The following is a 16,383-nucleotide window of genomic DNA, read 5'->3' as shown; positions in this document are numbered from 1 at the left end:
AACTCATATCACTGGATTCAGAGTCCAGAGTGCTAACCCTTACACCATGGGACCTACATAACCTTATTTGGAGTACTGGTTTTCATTGCATAGCAGATAAAATGAAACAGTGGTTTGTTCTGTGACTAAAAGCACAATGGAGCATGGTCCCACTGAGAGTTGAACTCAGATCACTGGATTCAGAGTCCAGAGTGCTAACCCTTACACCATTGGACCTACATAGCCTTACTTGGAGTACTGGTTTTCATTGCATAGCAGATAATTAGGAACATTGGTTTATTCTGTGACTAAAAGCCAAAAGGAGCCTGGTCCCACTGAGAGTTGAACTCAGATCACTGGATCAAGAGTCCAGAGTGCTAACTATTATACCATGGGACCTACATACCCCATGTGGAGTACTGGTTTTTATTGCATAGCAGATAATTAGGAACATTGGTTTATTCTGTGACTAAAAGCCAAAAGGAGCCTGGTCCCACTGAGAGTTGAACTCAGATCACTGGATTCAGAGTACAGAGTGCTAACCATTATACCATGGGACCTATACAACTGTGTTTGGAGTACTGGTTTTCATTGCATAGCAGATAATTAGGAACATTGGTTTATTCTGTGACTAAAAGGCAAAAGGAGCCTGGTCCCACTGAGAGTTGAACTCAGATCACTGGATTCAAAGTCCAGAGTGCTAACCATTACACCATGGGACCTACATAAAACTAATTGGAGTACTGAGTTTCGTTGCATAGCGGATAAAAAGAAACTGGTTTGTTCTGTGACTAAAAGCCTAATGGAGTATGGTCCCACTGAGAATTGAACTCAGGTCACTGGAATCAGAGTCCAGAGTGCTAACCCTTACACCATGGTACCTACATACCCTTGTTTTGGAGTACTAATTTTAACTGCATAGCAGATAAAAAGAAACAGTAGTTTGTTCTGTGGCTAAAAGCTTAATGGAGCATGGTCCCACTGAGAGTTGAACTCAGATCACTGGATTTAAAGTCTGGAGTGCTAACCATTACACCATGGGACCTACGCATCATTGTTTTGGAGTACTGGTTTTAACTGCATAGCAGATAAAAAGAAACGGTAGTTTGTTCTGTGGCTAAAAGCTTAATGGAGCATGGTCCCACTGAGAGTTGAACACAGATCACTGGATTCAGAGTCCAGAGTGCTAACCATTACACCATGGGACCTGTACAAGTGTATTCAGAGTACTGGTTTTCAATGCATAGCAGATAATTAGGAACATTGGTTTATTCTGTGACTAAAAGCCAAAAGGAGCCCGGTCCCAGTAAGAGTTGAACTCAGGTCACTGGATTCAGAGTCCAGAGTGCTAAATATTATACCATGGGACCTACATAACCCATGTGGAGTACTGGTTTTTATTGCATAGCAGATAATTAGGAACATTGGTTTATTCTGTGACTAAAAGCCAAGAGGAGCCTGGTCCCACTGAGAGTTGAACTCAGATCACTGGATACAAAGTCCAGAGTGCTAACCATTACACCATGGGACCTACATAACCTAATTTGGAGCACTGGTTTTCATTGCATAGCAGATAAAATGAAACAGTGGTTTGTTCTGTGACTAGAAGCGGAATGGAGCATGGTCCCACTGAGAGTTGAACTCAGATCACTGGATTCAGAGTCCAGAGTGCTAACCATTACACCATGGGACCTACATAACCTTATTTGGAGTATTGGTTTTCATTGCATAGCAGATAAAATGAAACAGTGGTTTGTTCTGTGACTAAAAGCCCAATGGAGCATGGTCCCACTGCGAGTTGAACTCAGATCACTGGATTCAAAGTCCAGAGTGCTAACCATTACACCATGGGACCTACATAACCTTCTTTGGAGTACTGGTTTTTATTGCATAGCAGATAAAAAGGAACATTGGTAGGTTCTGTGATTAAAAGTCTCAAGTAGCATAGTCCCACTGAGAGTTGAACACAGATCACTGGATTCAGAGTACAGAATGCTAACCATTACACCATGAGACCTACGTACCCTTGTTTTGGAGTACTGGTTTTAACTGCATAGCAGATAAAAAGAAACGGTAGTTTGTTCTGTGGCTAAAAGCTTAATGGAGCATGGTCCCACTGAGAGTTGAACTCAGATCACTGGATTCAGAGTCCAGAGTGCTAACCATTACACCATGGGACCTACATAACCTTATTTGGAGTACTGGTTTTCATTGCATAGCAGATAAAATGAAACAGTGGTTTGTTCTGTGACTAAAAGTGCAATGGAGCATGGTCCCACTGAGAGCTGAACTCAGATCACTGGATTCAGAGTCCAGAGTGCTAACCATTACACCATGGGACCTACATAACCTTCTTTGGAGTACTGGTTTTCATTGCATAGCAGATAAAAAGGAACATTGGTTTTTTCTGTGACTAAAAGTCTCAAGTAGCATAGTCCCACTGAGAGTTGAACACAGATCACTGGATTCAGAGTCCAGAGTGCTAACCATTACACCATGGGACCTATATAAATGTATTTAGAGTACTGGTTCTCATTGCATAGCAGATAAAAAGAAACTGTTTTTTTCTGTGGCTTAACGCCTATTGGAGTATGGTCCCACTGAGAGTTGAACTCAGATCACTGGATTCAGAGACCAGAGTGCTAAACATTACACCATGGGACCTACGTACCCTTGTTTTGGAGTACTGGTTTTAACTGCATAGCAGATAAAAAGAAACGGTAGTTTGTTCTGTGGCTAAAAGCTTAATGGAGCATGGTCCCACTGAGAGTTGAACTCAGATAACTGGATTCAGAGTCCAGAGTGCTAACGATTACACCATGGGACCTACATAACCATATTTGGAGTACTGGTTTTCATTGCATAGCAGATAAAATGAAACAGTGGTTTGTTCTGTGACTAAAAGCGCAATGGAGCATGGTCCCACTGAGAGCTGAACTCAGATCATTGGATTCAGAGTCCAGAGTGCTAACCATTACACCATGGGACCTATATAAATGTATTTAGAGTACTGGTTCTCATTGCATAGCAGATAAAAAGAAACTGTTTTTTTCTGTGGCTAAACGCCTATTGGAGTATGGTCCCACTGAGAGTTGAACTCAGATCACTGGATTCAGAGACCAGAGTGCTAAACATTACACCATGGGACCTACGTACCCTTGTTTTGGAGTACTGGTTTTAACTGCATAGCAGATAAAAAGAAACGGTAGTTTGTTCTGTGGCTAAAAGCTTAATGGAGCATGGTCCCACTGAGAGTTGAACTCAGATAACTGGATTCAGAGTCCAGAGTGCTAACCATTACACCATGGGACCAACATAAAACAAATTGGAGTACTGAGTTTCGTTGCATAGCGGATAAAAAGAAACTGGTTTGTTCTGTGACCAAAAGCCTAATGGAGAATGGTCCCACTGAGAATTGAACTCATATCACTGGATTCAGAGTCCAGAGTGCTAACCCTTACACCATGGGACCTACATAACCTTATTTGGAGTACTGGTTTTCATTGCATAGCAGATAAAATGAACGTTGGTTTGTTCTGTGACTAAAAGCGCAATGGAGCATGGTCCCACCGAGAGTTGAACTCAGATCACTGGATTCAGAGTCCAGAGTGCTCACCCTTACACCATGGTACCTACATACCCTTGTTTTGGAGTACTAATTTTAACTGCATAGCAGATAAAGGAAACAGTAGTTTGTTCTGTGACTAAAAGCGCAATGGAGCATGGTCCCACCGAGAATTGAACTCAGATCACTGGATTCAGAGTCCAGAGTGCTAACCATTACACCATTGGACCTACATAGCCTTACTTGGAGTACTGGTTTTCATTGCATAGCAGATAATTAGGAACATTGGTTTATTCTGTGACTAAAAGCCAAAAGGAGCCTGGTCCCACTGAGAGTTGAACTCAGATCACTGGATACAAAGTCCAGAGTGCTAACCATTACACCATGGGACCTACATAAAACTAATTGGAGTACTGAATTTCGTTGCATAGCAGATAAAAAGAAACTGGTTTGTTCTGTGACTAAAAGCCTAAGGGAGTATGGTCCCACTGAGAATTGAACTCAGATCACTGGAATCAGAGTCCAGAGCGCTAACCCTTACACCATGTGACCTACATACCCTTGTTTTGGAGTACTAATTTTAACTGCATAGCAGATAAAAAGAAACAGTAGTTTGTTCTGTGGCTAAAAGCTTATTAGAGCATGGTCCCACTGAGAGTTGAACTCAGATCACTGGATTCAAAGTCCAGAGTGCTAACCATTACACCATGGGACCTACATAACCTTCTTTGGAGTACTGGTTTTCATTGCATAGCAGATAAAAAGGAACATTGGTTTGTCTGTGACTAAAAGTCTCAAGTAGCATAGTCCCACTGAGAGTTGAACACAGATCACTGGATTCCGAGTCCAGAGTGCTTACCATTACACCATAGGACCTGTATAACTGTGTCCGGAGTACTGGTTTTCATTGCATAGCAGATAATTAGTAACATTGGTTTATTCTGTGACTAAAAGCCAAGAGGAGCCTGGTCCCACTGAGAGTTGAACTCAGATCACTGGATACAAAGTCCAGAGTGCTAACCATTACACCTACATAAAACTAATTGGAGTACTGAGTTTCGTTGCATAGCGGATGAAAAGAAACTGGTTTGTTCTGTGACTAGAAGCCTAATGGAGCATGGTCCCACTGAGAGTTGAACTCAGATCACTGGATTCAGAGTACAGAGTGCTAACCATTACACCATGGGACCTGCGTTCCCTTGTTTTGGAGTACTGGCTTTAACTGCATAGCAGATAAAAAGAAACGGTAGTTTGTTCCGTGGCTAAAAGCGCAATGGAGCATGGTCCCACCGAGAGTTGAACTCAGATCACTGGATTCAGAGTCCACAGTGCTAACCATTACACCATGGGACCTACATAACCTTATTTGGAGTACTGGTTTTCATTGCATAGCAGATAAAATGAAACAGTGGTTTGTTCTGTGACTAAAAGCACAATGGAGCATGGTCCCACTGAGAGTTGAACTCAGATCACTGGATTCAGAGTCCAGAGTGCTAACCGTTACACCATTGGACCTACATAGCCTTACTTGGAGTACTGGTTTTCATTGCATAGCAGATAATTAGGAACATTGGTTTATTCTGTGACTAAAAGCCAAAAGGAGCCTGGTCCCACTGAGAGTTGAACTCAGATCACTGGATTCAGAGTACAGAGTGCTAACCATTACACCATGGGACCTACGTTCCCTTGTTTTGGAGTACTGGCTTTAACTGCATAGCAGATAAAAAGAAACAGTGGCTTGTTCTGTGACTAAAAGCGCAATGGAGCATGGTCCCACCGAGAGTTGAACTCAGATCACTGGATTCAGAGTCCAGAGTGCTAACCATTACACCATGGGACCAACATAAAACTAATTGGAGTACTGAGTTTCGTTGCATAGCGGATAAAAAGAAACTGGTTTGTTCTGTGACCAAAAGCCTATTGGAGAATGGTCCCACTGAGAATTGAACTCATATCACTGGATTCAGAGTCCAGAGTGCTAACCCTTACACCATGGGACCTACATAGCCTTACTTGGAGTACTGGTTTTCATTGCATAGCAGATAATTAGGAACATTGGTTTATTCTGTGACTAAAAGCCAAAAGGAGCCTGGTCCCACTGAGAGTTGAACTCAGATCACTGGATACAAAGTCCAGAGTGCTAACCATTACACCTACATAAAACTAATTGGAGTACTGAGTTTCGTTGCATAGCGGATAAAAAGAAACTGGTTTGTTCTGTGACTAAAAGCCTAATGGAGTATGGTCCCACTGAGAATTGAACTCTGGTCACTGGAATCAGAGTCCAGAGTGCTAACCCTTACACCATGGTACCTACATACCCTTGTTTTGGAGTACTAATTTTAACTGCATAGCAGATAAAAAGAAACAGTAGTTTGTTCTGTGGCTAAAAGCTTAATGGAGCATGGTCCCACTGAGAGTTGAACTCAGATCACTGGATTCAGAGTACAGAGTGCTAACCATTACACCATGGGACCTACGTACCCTTGTTTTGGAGTACTGGCTTTAACTGCATAGCAGATAAAAAGAAACGGTAGTTTGTTCTGTGGCTAAAAGCTTAATGGAGCATGGTCCCACTGAGAGTTAAACTCAGATCACTGGATTCAGAGTACAGAGTGCTAACCATTACACCATGGGACCTATACAACTGTGTTTGGAGTACTGGTTTTCATTGCATAGCAGATAATTAGGAACATTGGTTTATTCTGTGACTAAAAGCCAAAAGGAGCCTGGTTCCACTGAGAGTTGAACTCAGATCACTGGATCAAGAGTCCAGAGTGCTAACTATTATACCATGGGACCTACATACTCTATGTGGAGTACTGTTTTTTATTGCATAGCAGATAATTAGGAACATTGGTTTATTCTGTGACTAAAAGCCAAAAGGAGCCTTGTCCCATTAAGAATAGAACTCAGATCACTGGAATCAGAGTCCAGAGTGCTCACCCTTACACCATGGTACCTACATACCCTTGTTTTGGAGTACTAATTTTAACTGCATAGCAGATAAAGGAAACAGTAGTTTGTTCTGTGACTAAAAGCGCAATGGAGCATGGTCCCACCGAGAATTGAACTCAGATCACTGGATTCAGAGTCCAGAGTGCTAACCATTACACCATTGGACCTACATAGCCTTACTTGGAGTACTGGTTTTCATTGCATAGCACATAATTAGGACCATTGGTTTATTCTGTGACTAAAAGCCAAAAGGAGCCTGGTCCCACTGAGAGTTGAACTCAGATCACTGGATACAAAGTCCAGAGTGCTAACCATTACACCATGGGACCTACATAAAACTAATTGGAGTACTGAGTTTCGTTGCATAGCGGATAAAAAGAAACTGGTTTGTTCTGTGACTAGAAGCCTAATGGAGCATGGTCCCACTGAGAGTTGAACTCAGATCACTGGATTCAGAGTCCAGAGTGCTAACCATTACACCATGGGACCTACATACCTTATTTGGAGTACTGGTTTTCATTGCATAGCAGATAAAATGAAACAGTGGTTTGTTCTGTGACTAAAAGCGCAATGGAGCATGGTCCCACTGAGAGTTGAACTCAGATCACTGGATTCAGAGTACAGAGTGCTAACCATTACACCATGGGACCTACGTTCCCTTGTTTTGGAGTACTGGCTTTAACTGCATAGCAGATAAAAAGAAACGGTAGTTTGTTCCGTGGCTAAAAGCGCAATGGAGCATGGTCCCACCGAGAGTTGAACTCAGATCACTGGATTCAGAGTCCACAGTGCTAACCATTACACCATGGGACCTACATAACCTTATTTGGAGTACTGGTTTTCATTGCATAGCAGATAAAATGAAACAGTGGTTTGTTCTGTGACTAAAAGCGCAATGGAGCATGGTCCCACCGAGAGTTGAACTAAGATCACTGGATTCAGAGTCCAGAGTGCTAACCATTACACCATGGGACCAACATAAAACTAATTGGAGTACTGAGTTTCGTTGCATAGCGGATAAAAAGAAACTGGTTTGTTCTGTGACTAAAAGCCTAATGGAGTATGGTCCCACTGAGAATTGAACTCAGATCACTGCAATCAGAGTCCAGAGTGCTAACCCTTACACCATGGGACCTACGTACCCTTGTTTTGGAGTACTGGTTTTACCTGCATAGCAGATAAAAAGAAACGGTAGTTTGTTCTGTGGCTAAAAGCTTAATGGAGCATGGTCCCACTGAGAGTTGAACTCAGATCACTGGATTCAGAGTCCAGAGTGCTAACCATTACACCATGGGACATACAAAATATTCTTTGGAGTACTGGTTTTTATTGCATAGCAGATAAAAAGGAACATTGGTAGGTTCTGTGACTAAAAGTCTCAAGTAGCATAGTCCCACTGAGAGTTGAACACAGATCACTGGATTCAGAGTACAGAGTGCTAAACATTACACCATGGGACCTATACAACTGCGTCTGGAGTACTGGTTTTCATTGCATAGCAGATAATTAGGAACATTGGTTTATTCTGTGACTAAAAGTCAAAAGGAGCCTGGTCCCACTGAGAGTTGAACTCAGATCACTGGATTCAGAGTCCAGAGTGCTAACCCTTACACCATGGGACCAACATAACCTTATTTGGAGTACTGGTTTTCATTGCATAGCAGATAAAATGAAACAGTGGTTTGTTCTGTGACTAAAAGCGCAATCGAGCATGGTCCCACTGAGAGTTGAACTCAGATCACTGGATTCAAAGTCCAGAGTGCTAACCATTACACCATGGGACCTACATAACCTTCTTTGGAGTACTGGTTTTTATTGCATAGCAGATAAAAAGGAATATTGGTAGGTCTGTGACTAAAAGTCTCAAGTAGCATAATCCCACTGAGAGTTGAGCACAGATCACTGGATTCAGAGTACAGAGTGCTAACCATTACACCATGGGACCTACGTACCCTTGTTTTGAAGTACTGGCTTTAACTGCATAGCAGATAAAAAGAAACGGTAGTTTGTTCTGTGGCTAAAAGCTTAATGGAGCATGGTCCCACTGAGATTTGAACTCAGTTCACTGGATTCAGAGTCCAGAGTGCTAACCATTACACCATGAGACCTACATAAACTTATTTGGAGTACTGGTTTTCATTGCATAGCAGATAAAATAAAACAGTGGTTTGTTCTGTGACTAAAAGCGCAATCGAGCATGGTCCCACTGAGAGTTGAACTCAGATCACTGGAATCAGAGTCCAGAGTGCTAACCCTTACACCATGGGACCTACATACCCTTGTTTTGGAGTACTAATTTTAACTGCATAGCAGATGAAAAGAAACTGTAGTTTGTTCTGTGGCTAAAAGCTTAATGGAGCGTGGTCCCACTGAGAGTTGAACTCAGATCACTGCAATCAGAGTCCAGAGTGCTAACCATTACACCAAGGGACCTACATAATACTAATTGGAGTACTGAGTTTCGTTGCATAGCGGATAAAAAGAAACTGGTTTGTTCTGTGACTAAAAGCCTAATGGAGTATGGTCCCACTGAGAATTGAACTCAGATCACTGCAATCAGAGTCCAGAGTGCTAACCCTTACACCATGGGACCTACGTACCCTTGTTTTGGAGTACTGGTTTTAACTGCATAGCAGATAAAAAGAAACGGTAGTTTGTTCTGTGGCTAAAAGCTTAATGGAGCATGGTCCCTCTGAGAGTTGAACTCAGATCACTGGATTCAGAGTCCAGAGTGCTAACCATTACACCATGGGACCTATACAACTGTGTCTGGAGTACTGGTTTTCATTGCATAGCAGATAATTAGGAACATTGGTTTATTCTGTGACTAAAAGTCAAAAGGAGCCTGGTCCCACTGAGAGTTGAACTCAGATCACTGGATTCAGAGTCCAGAGTGCTAACCATTACACCATGGGACCAACATAACCTTATTTGGAGTACTGGTTTTCATTGCATAGCAGATAAAATGAAACAGTGGTTTGTTCTGTGACCTAAAGCGCAATCGAGCATGGTCCCACTGAGAGTTGAACTCAGATCACTGGATTCAAAGTCCAGAGTGCTAACCATTACACCATGGGACCTACATAACCTTCTTTGGAGTACTGGTTTTTATTGCATAGCAGATAAAAAGGAATATTGGTAGGTCTGTGACTAAAAGTCTCAAGTAGCATAGTCCCACTGAGAGTTGAGCACAGATCACTGGATTCAGAGTACAGAGTGCTAACCATTACACCATGGGACCTACGTACCCTTGTTTTGAAGTACTGGCTTTAACTGCATAGCAGATAAAAAGAAACGGTAGTTTGTTCTGTGGCTAAAAGCTTAATGGAGCATGGTCCCACTGAGAGTTGAACTCAGATCACTGGATTCAGAGTCCAGAGTGCTAACCATTACACCATGAGACCTACATAAACTTATTTGGAGTACTGGTTTTCATTGCATAGCAGATAAAATGAAACAGTGGTTTGTTCTGTGACTAAAAGCACAATCGAGCATGGTCCCACTGAGAGTTGAACTCAGATCACTGGAATCAGAGTCCAGAGTGCTAACCCTTACACCATGGGACATACCTACCCTTGTTTTGGAGTACTAATTTTAACTGCATAGCAGATGAAAAGAAACGGTAGTTTGTTCTGTGGCTAAAAGCTTAATGGAGCATGGTCCCACTGAGAGTTGAACTCAGATCACTGGATTCAGAGTCCAGAGTGCTAACCATTACACCATGGGACCTACATAACCTTATTTGGAGTACTGGTTTTCATTGCATAGCAGATAAAATGAAACAGTGGTTTGTTCTGTGACTAAAAGCGCAATGGAGCATGGTCCCACTGAGAGTTGAACTCAGATCACTGGATTCAAAGTCCAGAGTGCTAACCATTACACCATGGGACATACAAAACATTCTTTGGAGTACTGGTTTTTATTGCATAGCAGATAAAAAGGAACATTGGTAGGTTCTGTGACTAAAAGTCTCAAGTAGCATAGTCCCACTGAGAGTTGAACACAGATCACTGGATTCAGAGTACAGAGTGCTAAACATTACACCATGGGACCTACATACCCTTGTTTTGGAGTACTGGTTTTAACTGCATAGCAGATAAAAAGAAACGGTAGTTTGTTCTGTGGCTAAAAGCATAATGGAGCATTGTCCCACTGAGAGTTGAACTCAGATCACTGGATTCAGAGTCCAGAGTGCTAACCATTACACCATGGGACCTACATAACCTTATTTGGAGTACTGGTTTTCATTGCATAGCAGATAAAATGAAACAGTGGTTTGTTCTGTGACTAAAAGCGCAATCGAGCATGGTCCCACTGAGAGTTGAACTCAGATCACTGGAATCAGAGTCCAGAGTGCTAACCCTTACACCATGGGACCTACATACCCTTGTTTTGGAGTACTAATTTTAACTGCATAGCAGATACAAAGAAACAGTAGTTTGTTCTGTGGCTAAAAGCTTAATGGAGCATGGTCCCACTGAGAGTTGAACTCAGATCACTGGATTCAAAGTCCAGAGTGCTAACCATTATACCATGGGACCTACATAACCTTCTTTGGAGTACTGGTTTTTATTGCATAGCAGATAAAAAGGAACATTGGTAGGTTCTGTGACTAAAAGTCTCAAGTAGCATAGTCCCACTGAGAGTTGAACACAGATCACTGGATTCAGAGATCAGAGTGCTAACCATTATACCATGGGACCTATACAACTGTGTTTGGAGTACTGGTTTTCATTGCATAGCAGATAATTAGGAACATTGGTTTATTCTGTGACTAAAAGGCAAAAGGAGCCTGGTCCCACTGAGAGTTGAACTCAGATCACTGGATTCAAAGTCCAGAGTGCTAACCATTACACCATGGGACCTACATGAAACTAATTGGAGTACTGAGTTTCGTTGCATAGCGGATAAAAAGAAACTGGTTTGTTCTGTGACTAAAAGCCTAATGGAGTATGGTCTTACTGAGAATTGAACTCAGATCACTGGAATCAGACTCCAGAGTGCTAACCCTTTCACCATGGTACCTACATTCCCTTGTTTTGGAGTACTAATTTTAACTACATAGCAGATAAAAAGAAACAGTAGTTTGTTGTGTGGCTAAAAGCTTAATGGAGCATGGTCCCACTGAGAGTTGAACTCAGATCACTGGATTCAGAGTCCAGAGTGTTAACCATTACACCATGGGACCTACATAACCTTCTTTGGAGTACTGGTTTTCATTGCATAGCAGATAAAAAGGAACATTGGTTTGTTCTGTGACTAAAAGTCTCAAGTAGCATAGTCCCACTGAGAGTTGAACACAGATCAGTGGATTCAGAGTATAGAGTGCTAACCATTACACCATGGGACCTATACAACTGTGTTTGGAGTACTGGTTTTCATTGCGTAGCAGATAATTAGGAACATTGGTTTATTCTGTGACTAAAAGCCAAAAGGAGCCCGGTCCCACTAAGAGTTGAACTCAGATCACTGGATTCAGAGTTCAGAGTGCTAACTATTATACCATGGGACCTACATAACCCATGTGGAGTACTGGTTTTTATTGCATAGCAGATAATTAGGAACATTGGTTTATTCTGTGACTAAAAGCCAAAAGGAGCCCAGTCCCACTGAGAGTTGAACTCAGATTACTGGATTCAAAGTCCAGAGTGCTAACCATTACACCATGGGACCTACATGAAACGAATTGGAGTACTGAGTTTCGTTGCATAGCGGATAAAAAGAAACTGGTTTGTTCTGTGACTAAAAGCCTAATGGAGTATGGTCCCACTGAGAATTGAACTCAGATCACTGGAATAAGAGTCCAGAGTGCTAACCCTTACACGATGGGACCTACGTACCCTTGTTTTGGAGTACTGGTTTTAACTGCATAGCAGATAAAAAGAAACGGTAGTTTGTTCTGTGGCTAAAAGCTTAATGGAGCATGGTCCTACTGAGAGTTGAACTCAGATCACTGGATTCAGAGTCCAGAGTGCTAACCATTACACCATGGGACCTACATAACCTTATTTGGAGTACTGGTTTTCATTGCATAGCAGATAAAATGAAACAGTGGTTTGTTCTGTGACTAAAATCGCAATGGGGCATGGTCCCATCGAGAGTTGAACTCAGATCACTGGATTCAGAGTCCAGAGTGCTAACCATTACACCATGGGACCTACATAACCTTATTTGGAGTACTGGTTTTCATTGCATAGCAGATAAAATGAAACAGTGGTTTGTTCTGTGACTAAAATCGCAATGGGGCATGGTCCCATCGAGAGTTGAACTCAGATCACTGGATTCAGAGTCCAGAGTGCTAACCATTACACCATGGGACCTACATAACCTTATTTGGAGTACTGGTTTTCATTGCATAGCAGATAATTAGGAACATTGGTTTATTCTGTGACTAAAAGCCAAAAGGAGCCCCGTCCCACTAAGAGTTGAACTCAGATCACTGGATTCAGAGTCCAGAGTGCTAACTATTATACCATGGGACCTACATAACCCATGTGGAGTACTGGTTTTTATTGCATAGCAGATAATTAGGAACATTGGTTTAGTCTGTGACTAAAAGCCAAGAGGAGCCTGGCCCCACTGAGAGTTGAACTCAGATCACTGGATTCAAAGTCCAGAGTGCTAACCATTACACCATGGGACCTACATAAAACTAATTGGAGTACTGAGTTTCGTTGCATAGCGGATAAAAAGAAACTGGTTTGTTCTGTGACTAAAAGCCTAATGGAGTATGGTCCCACTGAGAATTGAACTCAGATCACTGCAATCAGAGTCCAGAGTGCTAACCCTTACACCATGGGACCTACGTACCCTTGTTTTGGAGTACTGGTTTTAACTGCATAGCAGATAAAAAGAAACAGTAGTTTGTTCTGTGGCTAAAAGCTTAATGGAGCATGGTCCCACTGAGAGTTGAACTCAGATCACTGGATTCAGAGTCCAGAGTGCTAACCATTACACCATGGGACCTACGTATCCTTACTTGGAGTACTGGTTTTCATTGCATAGCAGATAATTAGGAACATTGGTTTATTCTGTGACTAAAAACCAAAAGGAGCCTGGTCCCACTGAGAGTTGAACTCCGATCACTGGATCAAGAGTCCAGAGTGCTAACTATTATACCATGAGACCTACATACCCCATGTGGAGTACTGTTTTTTATTGCATAGCAGATAAATAGGAACAGTTGTGTATTCTATAGTTGAACGCCAAAAGGAGACTGGTCCCACTGAGAGTTGAACTCAGATCACTGGATCAAGAGTCCAGAGTGCTAACTATTATACCATGAAGCCTACATACCCCATGTGGAGTACTGTTTTTTATTGCATAGCAGATAATTAGGAACATTGGTTTATTCTGTGACTAAAAGCCAAAAGGAGCCTGGTCCCACTGAGAGTTGAACTCAGATCACTGGATTCAGAGTCCAGAATGCTAACCATTACACCATGGGACCTACATAGGTTGTATCGGAGTGCTGGTTTTCATTGCATAGCAGATAAACAGGAACATTTGTGTATTCTGTAGTTAAAAGCCAAAATAAACCTGGTCCTGCTGAGAGTTGAACTCAGATCACTGGATTCAAAGTCCAGAGTGCTAACCATTACACCAAGGGACCTACATAAAATTAATTGGAGTACTGAGTTTCGTTGCATAGCGGATAAAAAGAAACTGGTTTGTTCTGTGACTAAAAGCCTAATGGAGTATGGTCCTACTGAGAATTGAACACAGATCACTGGAATCAGAGTCCAGAGTGCTAACCCTTACACCATGGTACCTATATTCCCTTGTTTTGGAGTACTAATTTTAACTACATAGCAGATAAAAAGAAACAGTAGTTTGTTCTGTGGCTAAAAGCTTAATGGAGCATGGTCCCACTGAGAGTTGAACTCAGATCACTGGATTCAGAGTCCAGAGTGCTAACCATTACACCATGGGACCTACATACCCTTCTTTGGAGTACTGGTTTTTATTGCATAGCAGATAAAAAGGAACATTGGTTTATTCTGTGACTAAAAGGCAAAAGGAGACTGGTTCCACTGAGAGTTGAACTCAGATCACTGGATTCAGAGTCCAGTCTGCTCACCATTACACCTTGGGACCTACTGGAGTACTGGTTTTCATTGCATAACAGATAAAAAGGAACATTGGTTTATTCTGTGGCTAAAAGGCAGAATTTGTGTCAGTTTATAGCAGCCCATCGACACAAAAAGTTCATAGCTCGGAACAAATAGCAATAAATCGTCTATTATAGTCATCAAAGTCAACAACCCAAAAATACTTTTGATCGCCGCTAGATTTCTTCTTCGAAGGTACTGGAAAAATTTCCTTGAAAGTTTTTGAAAACGGTGTCAGAACCTTATGACGTATGTGAGGCGAATGTCTGTAGAATTGAAATCCCGTTTTGATTCTAAAAACCAAAAAACTGAACCTCTTCTCCGGTAGGACAGATCCAGTACCGCGCCCTCCTGCTCCTCAAAGCCCTGAAGACGGCTGGTCGGGAGCTGCTGCCGGCGAGCCGGGCCCCTCGGGCGCCCCCCGGCTCTCCCAGCCCGTGCCGGCTGAGGAGCCTCACCGTGTCCCTGGAGCAGTTCCTGATGGGCCCCGACACGGCCGACATCAAGAATTGCGCGGGACGCTGTTCCTTCCCGCTGGTGAAGCCCGTCAACCACGCCGTCCTGCTCGACTGGCACGTGGAGGGCCACGGGGGGGGGCAGGAGCGACCTCCGTGCTGCGTGCCGCTCCGCTACGAGTCCATGGACGTGGTGGACGTCAACGAAAGCGGCACGCTCCTGGTCACCCGCAAGGATATGATCGCCAAGGAATGCGGCTGTCGCTGACCGGCCACTAGGGGGCGCTCCACTTAGGGGCGCCCTACCGGACAGCTTTAAAGGCCCGGCGGATTCTAAAAACCTAGTCCTTTGTCGCGTATTTGGGAACTGGACTTTGGCTCTTTCCGCCGCTCACTTTCTTTCTCCTTTACTTTCTTTCCCTCTCTCTCATTCTCTATTACTTTATCTCACTGTTTTCTTTCTCTTCCCTTCTTCTCATTCTTAATATCCCTCTATCTTTTGATTTCTCTTTCACTTTTTTCTCGTTTTCTTTCCTTTTTTCTCCTCTATCTCTGTTTTTGTCTCTTTCATTCTTTCCATTGCTCTCTTTCGCTCTCTTTCTCTTTGTCTCATTCGTTCTCTTTTTTCTTTTACTCTCTGAAACTTTCTCTTTCTGTTTATCTAGCTATCTTTTTTGTTTCTTCCATTCTTTCTCTTCCATTCTTAATATCCCTTTTTCCAATTTTTGATCCGTCTATCTTTTTCTGTACCGCTCACTTTTTCATTTTACTGTACTTTCTCTAGCTCATTCTCTCTTTCATTGCCTCTCCATTTCTCTATCTAACTTTTTTATTTTGCTTTCCTTCTTTCTTTCTCTTTCACTTTTTTTCTCGTTCTCTTTCCCTTTCTTTCTCTATCTCCTCTATTTCTCTTTTTGTCCCTTTCATTCTTTCCATTTCTCTCTTTTGCCCTCTTTCTCTTTGTCTCTTTTATTCTCTCTTTCATTCTCTTTTTTCACACTGTCTTTTAGTCTCTGAAACTTTCTCTCTCTGTTTATCTCGCTATCTTTCTTTGTTTCTTCCGTTCTTTCTCTTCCATTCTTAATATCCCTTTCTCCTATTTCTTGATCCGTCTATCTTTTTCTGTACCGCTCACTTTTTCATTTTACTGTACTTTCTCTAGTTCATTCTCTCTTTCATTGCCTCTCTATTTCTCTAACTGTTTTATTTTGCTTTCCTTCTTTCTTTCTCTCAATATCCCTCTATCCCTTGATTTATCTCTATCTTTTTCTCTCTCGCTTTCTTTCTTCATCCCTGCTATCTTTCTCTTTGTCCC

At 42.2% G+C, this 16,383-nt stretch overlaps 1 protein-coding gene and 38 non-coding genes across 40 annotated transcripts in view; 1 reads left to right on the top strand and 38 right to left on the bottom strand.

The window, feature by feature from the left end:
* Positions 1-15,919, top strand: part of amh (anti-Mullerian hormone) — a 43,747-nt gene extending 27,828 nt beyond the window's left edge. The window contains exon 7 of one of the 2 annotated variants that reach the window (XM_088349744.1): positions 14,947-15,919. In XM_088349744.1, the coding sequence (XP_088205870.1) occupies positions 14,947-15,347 (401 nt within the window). In that variant the 3' untranslated portion in view covers positions 15,348-15,919. Of the gene's footprint in view, positions 1-14,941 lie in introns of both variants that reach the window. The other variant, XM_088349745.1, reaches the window with a different exon arrangement.
* trnaq-uug (transfer RNA glutamine (anticodon UUG)) lies at positions 630-701 on the bottom strand. Its single transcript has one exon. It is a non-coding gene; the product is annotated as a tRNA-Gln (tRNA).
* trnaq-uug (transfer RNA glutamine (anticodon UUG)) lies at positions 1,439-1,510 on the bottom strand. Its single transcript has one exon. It is a non-coding gene; the product is annotated as a tRNA-Gln (tRNA).
* Positions 1,601-1,672, bottom strand: trnaq-cug (transfer RNA glutamine (anticodon CUG)). Its single transcript has one exon. It is a non-coding gene; the product is annotated as a tRNA-Gln (tRNA).
* trnaq-uug (transfer RNA glutamine (anticodon UUG)) lies at positions 1,763-1,834 on the bottom strand. The gene has a single exon. It is a non-coding gene; the product is annotated as a tRNA-Gln (tRNA).
* Positions 2,088-2,159, bottom strand: trnaq-cug (transfer RNA glutamine (anticodon CUG)). Its single transcript has one exon. It is a non-coding gene; the product is annotated as a tRNA-Gln (tRNA).
* On the bottom strand, positions 2,250-2,321 carry trnaq-cug (transfer RNA glutamine (anticodon CUG)). The gene has a single exon. It is a non-coding gene; the product is annotated as a tRNA-Gln (tRNA).
* On the bottom strand, positions 3,220-3,291 carry trnaq-cug (transfer RNA glutamine (anticodon CUG)). Its single transcript has one exon. It is a non-coding gene; the product is annotated as a tRNA-Gln (tRNA).
* On the bottom strand, positions 3,703-3,774 carry trnaq-cug (transfer RNA glutamine (anticodon CUG)). The gene has a single exon. It is a non-coding gene; the product is annotated as a tRNA-Gln (tRNA).
* On the bottom strand, positions 3,865-3,936 carry trnaq-uug (transfer RNA glutamine (anticodon UUG)). Its single transcript has one exon. It is a non-coding gene; the product is annotated as a tRNA-Gln (tRNA).
* Positions 4,188-4,259, bottom strand: trnaq-uug (transfer RNA glutamine (anticodon UUG)). The gene has a single exon. It is a non-coding gene; the product is annotated as a tRNA-Gln (tRNA).
* Positions 4,349-4,420, bottom strand: trnap-cgg (transfer RNA proline (anticodon CGG)). The gene has a single exon. It is a non-coding gene; the product is annotated as a tRNA-Pro (tRNA).
* trnaq-cug (transfer RNA glutamine (anticodon CUG)) lies at positions 5,313-5,384 on the bottom strand. The gene has a single exon. It is a non-coding gene; the product is annotated as a tRNA-Gln (tRNA).
* trnaq-cug (transfer RNA glutamine (anticodon CUG)) lies at positions 6,598-6,669 on the bottom strand. The gene has a single exon. It is a non-coding gene; the product is annotated as a tRNA-Gln (tRNA).
* trnaq-uug (transfer RNA glutamine (anticodon UUG)) lies at positions 6,760-6,831 on the bottom strand. Its single transcript has one exon. It is a non-coding gene; the product is annotated as a tRNA-Gln (tRNA).
* Positions 6,920-6,991, bottom strand: trnaq-cug (transfer RNA glutamine (anticodon CUG)). Its single transcript has one exon. It is a non-coding gene; the product is annotated as a tRNA-Gln (tRNA).
* Positions 7,729-7,800, bottom strand: trnaq-cug (transfer RNA glutamine (anticodon CUG)). The gene has a single exon. It is a non-coding gene; the product is annotated as a tRNA-Gln (tRNA).
* Positions 8,053-8,124, bottom strand: trnaq-cug (transfer RNA glutamine (anticodon CUG)). The gene has a single exon. It is a non-coding gene; the product is annotated as a tRNA-Gln (tRNA).
* On the bottom strand, positions 8,215-8,286 carry trnaq-uug (transfer RNA glutamine (anticodon UUG)). Its single transcript has one exon. It is a non-coding gene; the product is annotated as a tRNA-Gln (tRNA).
* trnaq-cug (transfer RNA glutamine (anticodon CUG)) lies at positions 8,539-8,610 on the bottom strand. The gene has a single exon. It is a non-coding gene; the product is annotated as a tRNA-Gln (tRNA).
* Positions 8,701-8,772, bottom strand: trnaq-cug (transfer RNA glutamine (anticodon CUG)). The gene has a single exon. It is a non-coding gene; the product is annotated as a tRNA-Gln (tRNA).
* trnaq-cug (transfer RNA glutamine (anticodon CUG)) lies at positions 9,187-9,258 on the bottom strand. The gene has a single exon. It is a non-coding gene; the product is annotated as a tRNA-Gln (tRNA).
* On the bottom strand, positions 9,349-9,420 carry trnaq-cug (transfer RNA glutamine (anticodon CUG)). Its single transcript has one exon. It is a non-coding gene; the product is annotated as a tRNA-Gln (tRNA).
* Positions 9,511-9,582, bottom strand: trnaq-uug (transfer RNA glutamine (anticodon UUG)). Its single transcript has one exon. It is a non-coding gene; the product is annotated as a tRNA-Gln (tRNA).
* trnaq-cug (transfer RNA glutamine (anticodon CUG)) lies at positions 9,835-9,906 on the bottom strand. Its single transcript has one exon. It is a non-coding gene; the product is annotated as a tRNA-Gln (tRNA).
* On the bottom strand, positions 10,160-10,231 carry trnaq-cug (transfer RNA glutamine (anticodon CUG)). The gene has a single exon. It is a non-coding gene; the product is annotated as a tRNA-Gln (tRNA).
* trnaq-uug (transfer RNA glutamine (anticodon UUG)) lies at positions 10,322-10,393 on the bottom strand. Its single transcript has one exon. It is a non-coding gene; the product is annotated as a tRNA-Gln (tRNA).
* trnaq-cug (transfer RNA glutamine (anticodon CUG)) lies at positions 10,647-10,718 on the bottom strand. Its single transcript has one exon. It is a non-coding gene; the product is annotated as a tRNA-Gln (tRNA).
* On the bottom strand, positions 10,809-10,880 carry trnaq-cug (transfer RNA glutamine (anticodon CUG)). Its single transcript has one exon. It is a non-coding gene; the product is annotated as a tRNA-Gln (tRNA).
* Positions 10,972-11,043, bottom strand: trnaq-uug (transfer RNA glutamine (anticodon UUG)). Its single transcript has one exon. It is a non-coding gene; the product is annotated as a tRNA-Gln (tRNA).
* trnaq-uug (transfer RNA glutamine (anticodon UUG)) lies at positions 11,296-11,367 on the bottom strand. The gene has a single exon. It is a non-coding gene; the product is annotated as a tRNA-Gln (tRNA).
* On the bottom strand, positions 11,619-11,690 carry trnaq-cug (transfer RNA glutamine (anticodon CUG)). The gene has a single exon. It is a non-coding gene; the product is annotated as a tRNA-Gln (tRNA).
* Positions 12,104-12,175, bottom strand: trnaq-uug (transfer RNA glutamine (anticodon UUG)). Its single transcript has one exon. It is a non-coding gene; the product is annotated as a tRNA-Gln (tRNA).
* On the bottom strand, positions 12,427-12,498 carry trnaq-cug (transfer RNA glutamine (anticodon CUG)). The gene has a single exon. It is a non-coding gene; the product is annotated as a tRNA-Gln (tRNA).
* trnaq-uug (transfer RNA glutamine (anticodon UUG)) lies at positions 13,074-13,145 on the bottom strand. Its single transcript has one exon. It is a non-coding gene; the product is annotated as a tRNA-Gln (tRNA).
* On the bottom strand, positions 13,397-13,468 carry trnaq-cug (transfer RNA glutamine (anticodon CUG)). Its single transcript has one exon. It is a non-coding gene; the product is annotated as a tRNA-Gln (tRNA).
* Positions 13,881-13,952, bottom strand: trnaq-cug (transfer RNA glutamine (anticodon CUG)). The gene has a single exon. It is a non-coding gene; the product is annotated as a tRNA-Gln (tRNA).
* trnaq-uug (transfer RNA glutamine (anticodon UUG)) lies at positions 14,043-14,114 on the bottom strand. The gene has a single exon. It is a non-coding gene; the product is annotated as a tRNA-Gln (tRNA).
* trnaq-cug (transfer RNA glutamine (anticodon CUG)) lies at positions 14,366-14,437 on the bottom strand. Its single transcript has one exon. It is a non-coding gene; the product is annotated as a tRNA-Gln (tRNA).
* Positions 15,920-16,383: the final 464 nt, after the last annotated feature.

Source organism: Urocampus carinirostris, chromosome 12 (assembly GCF_059441175.1).
Source record: "Urocampus carinirostris isolate Australia breed hairy pipefish chromosome 12, RoL_Ucar_1.0, whole genome shotgun sequence".
NCBI classification, from domain to species: Eukaryota; Metazoa; Chordata; class Actinopteri; order Syngnathiformes; family Syngnathidae; genus Urocampus; species Urocampus carinirostris.
This window is presented reverse-complemented; position numbering and strand designations above follow the sequence as displayed.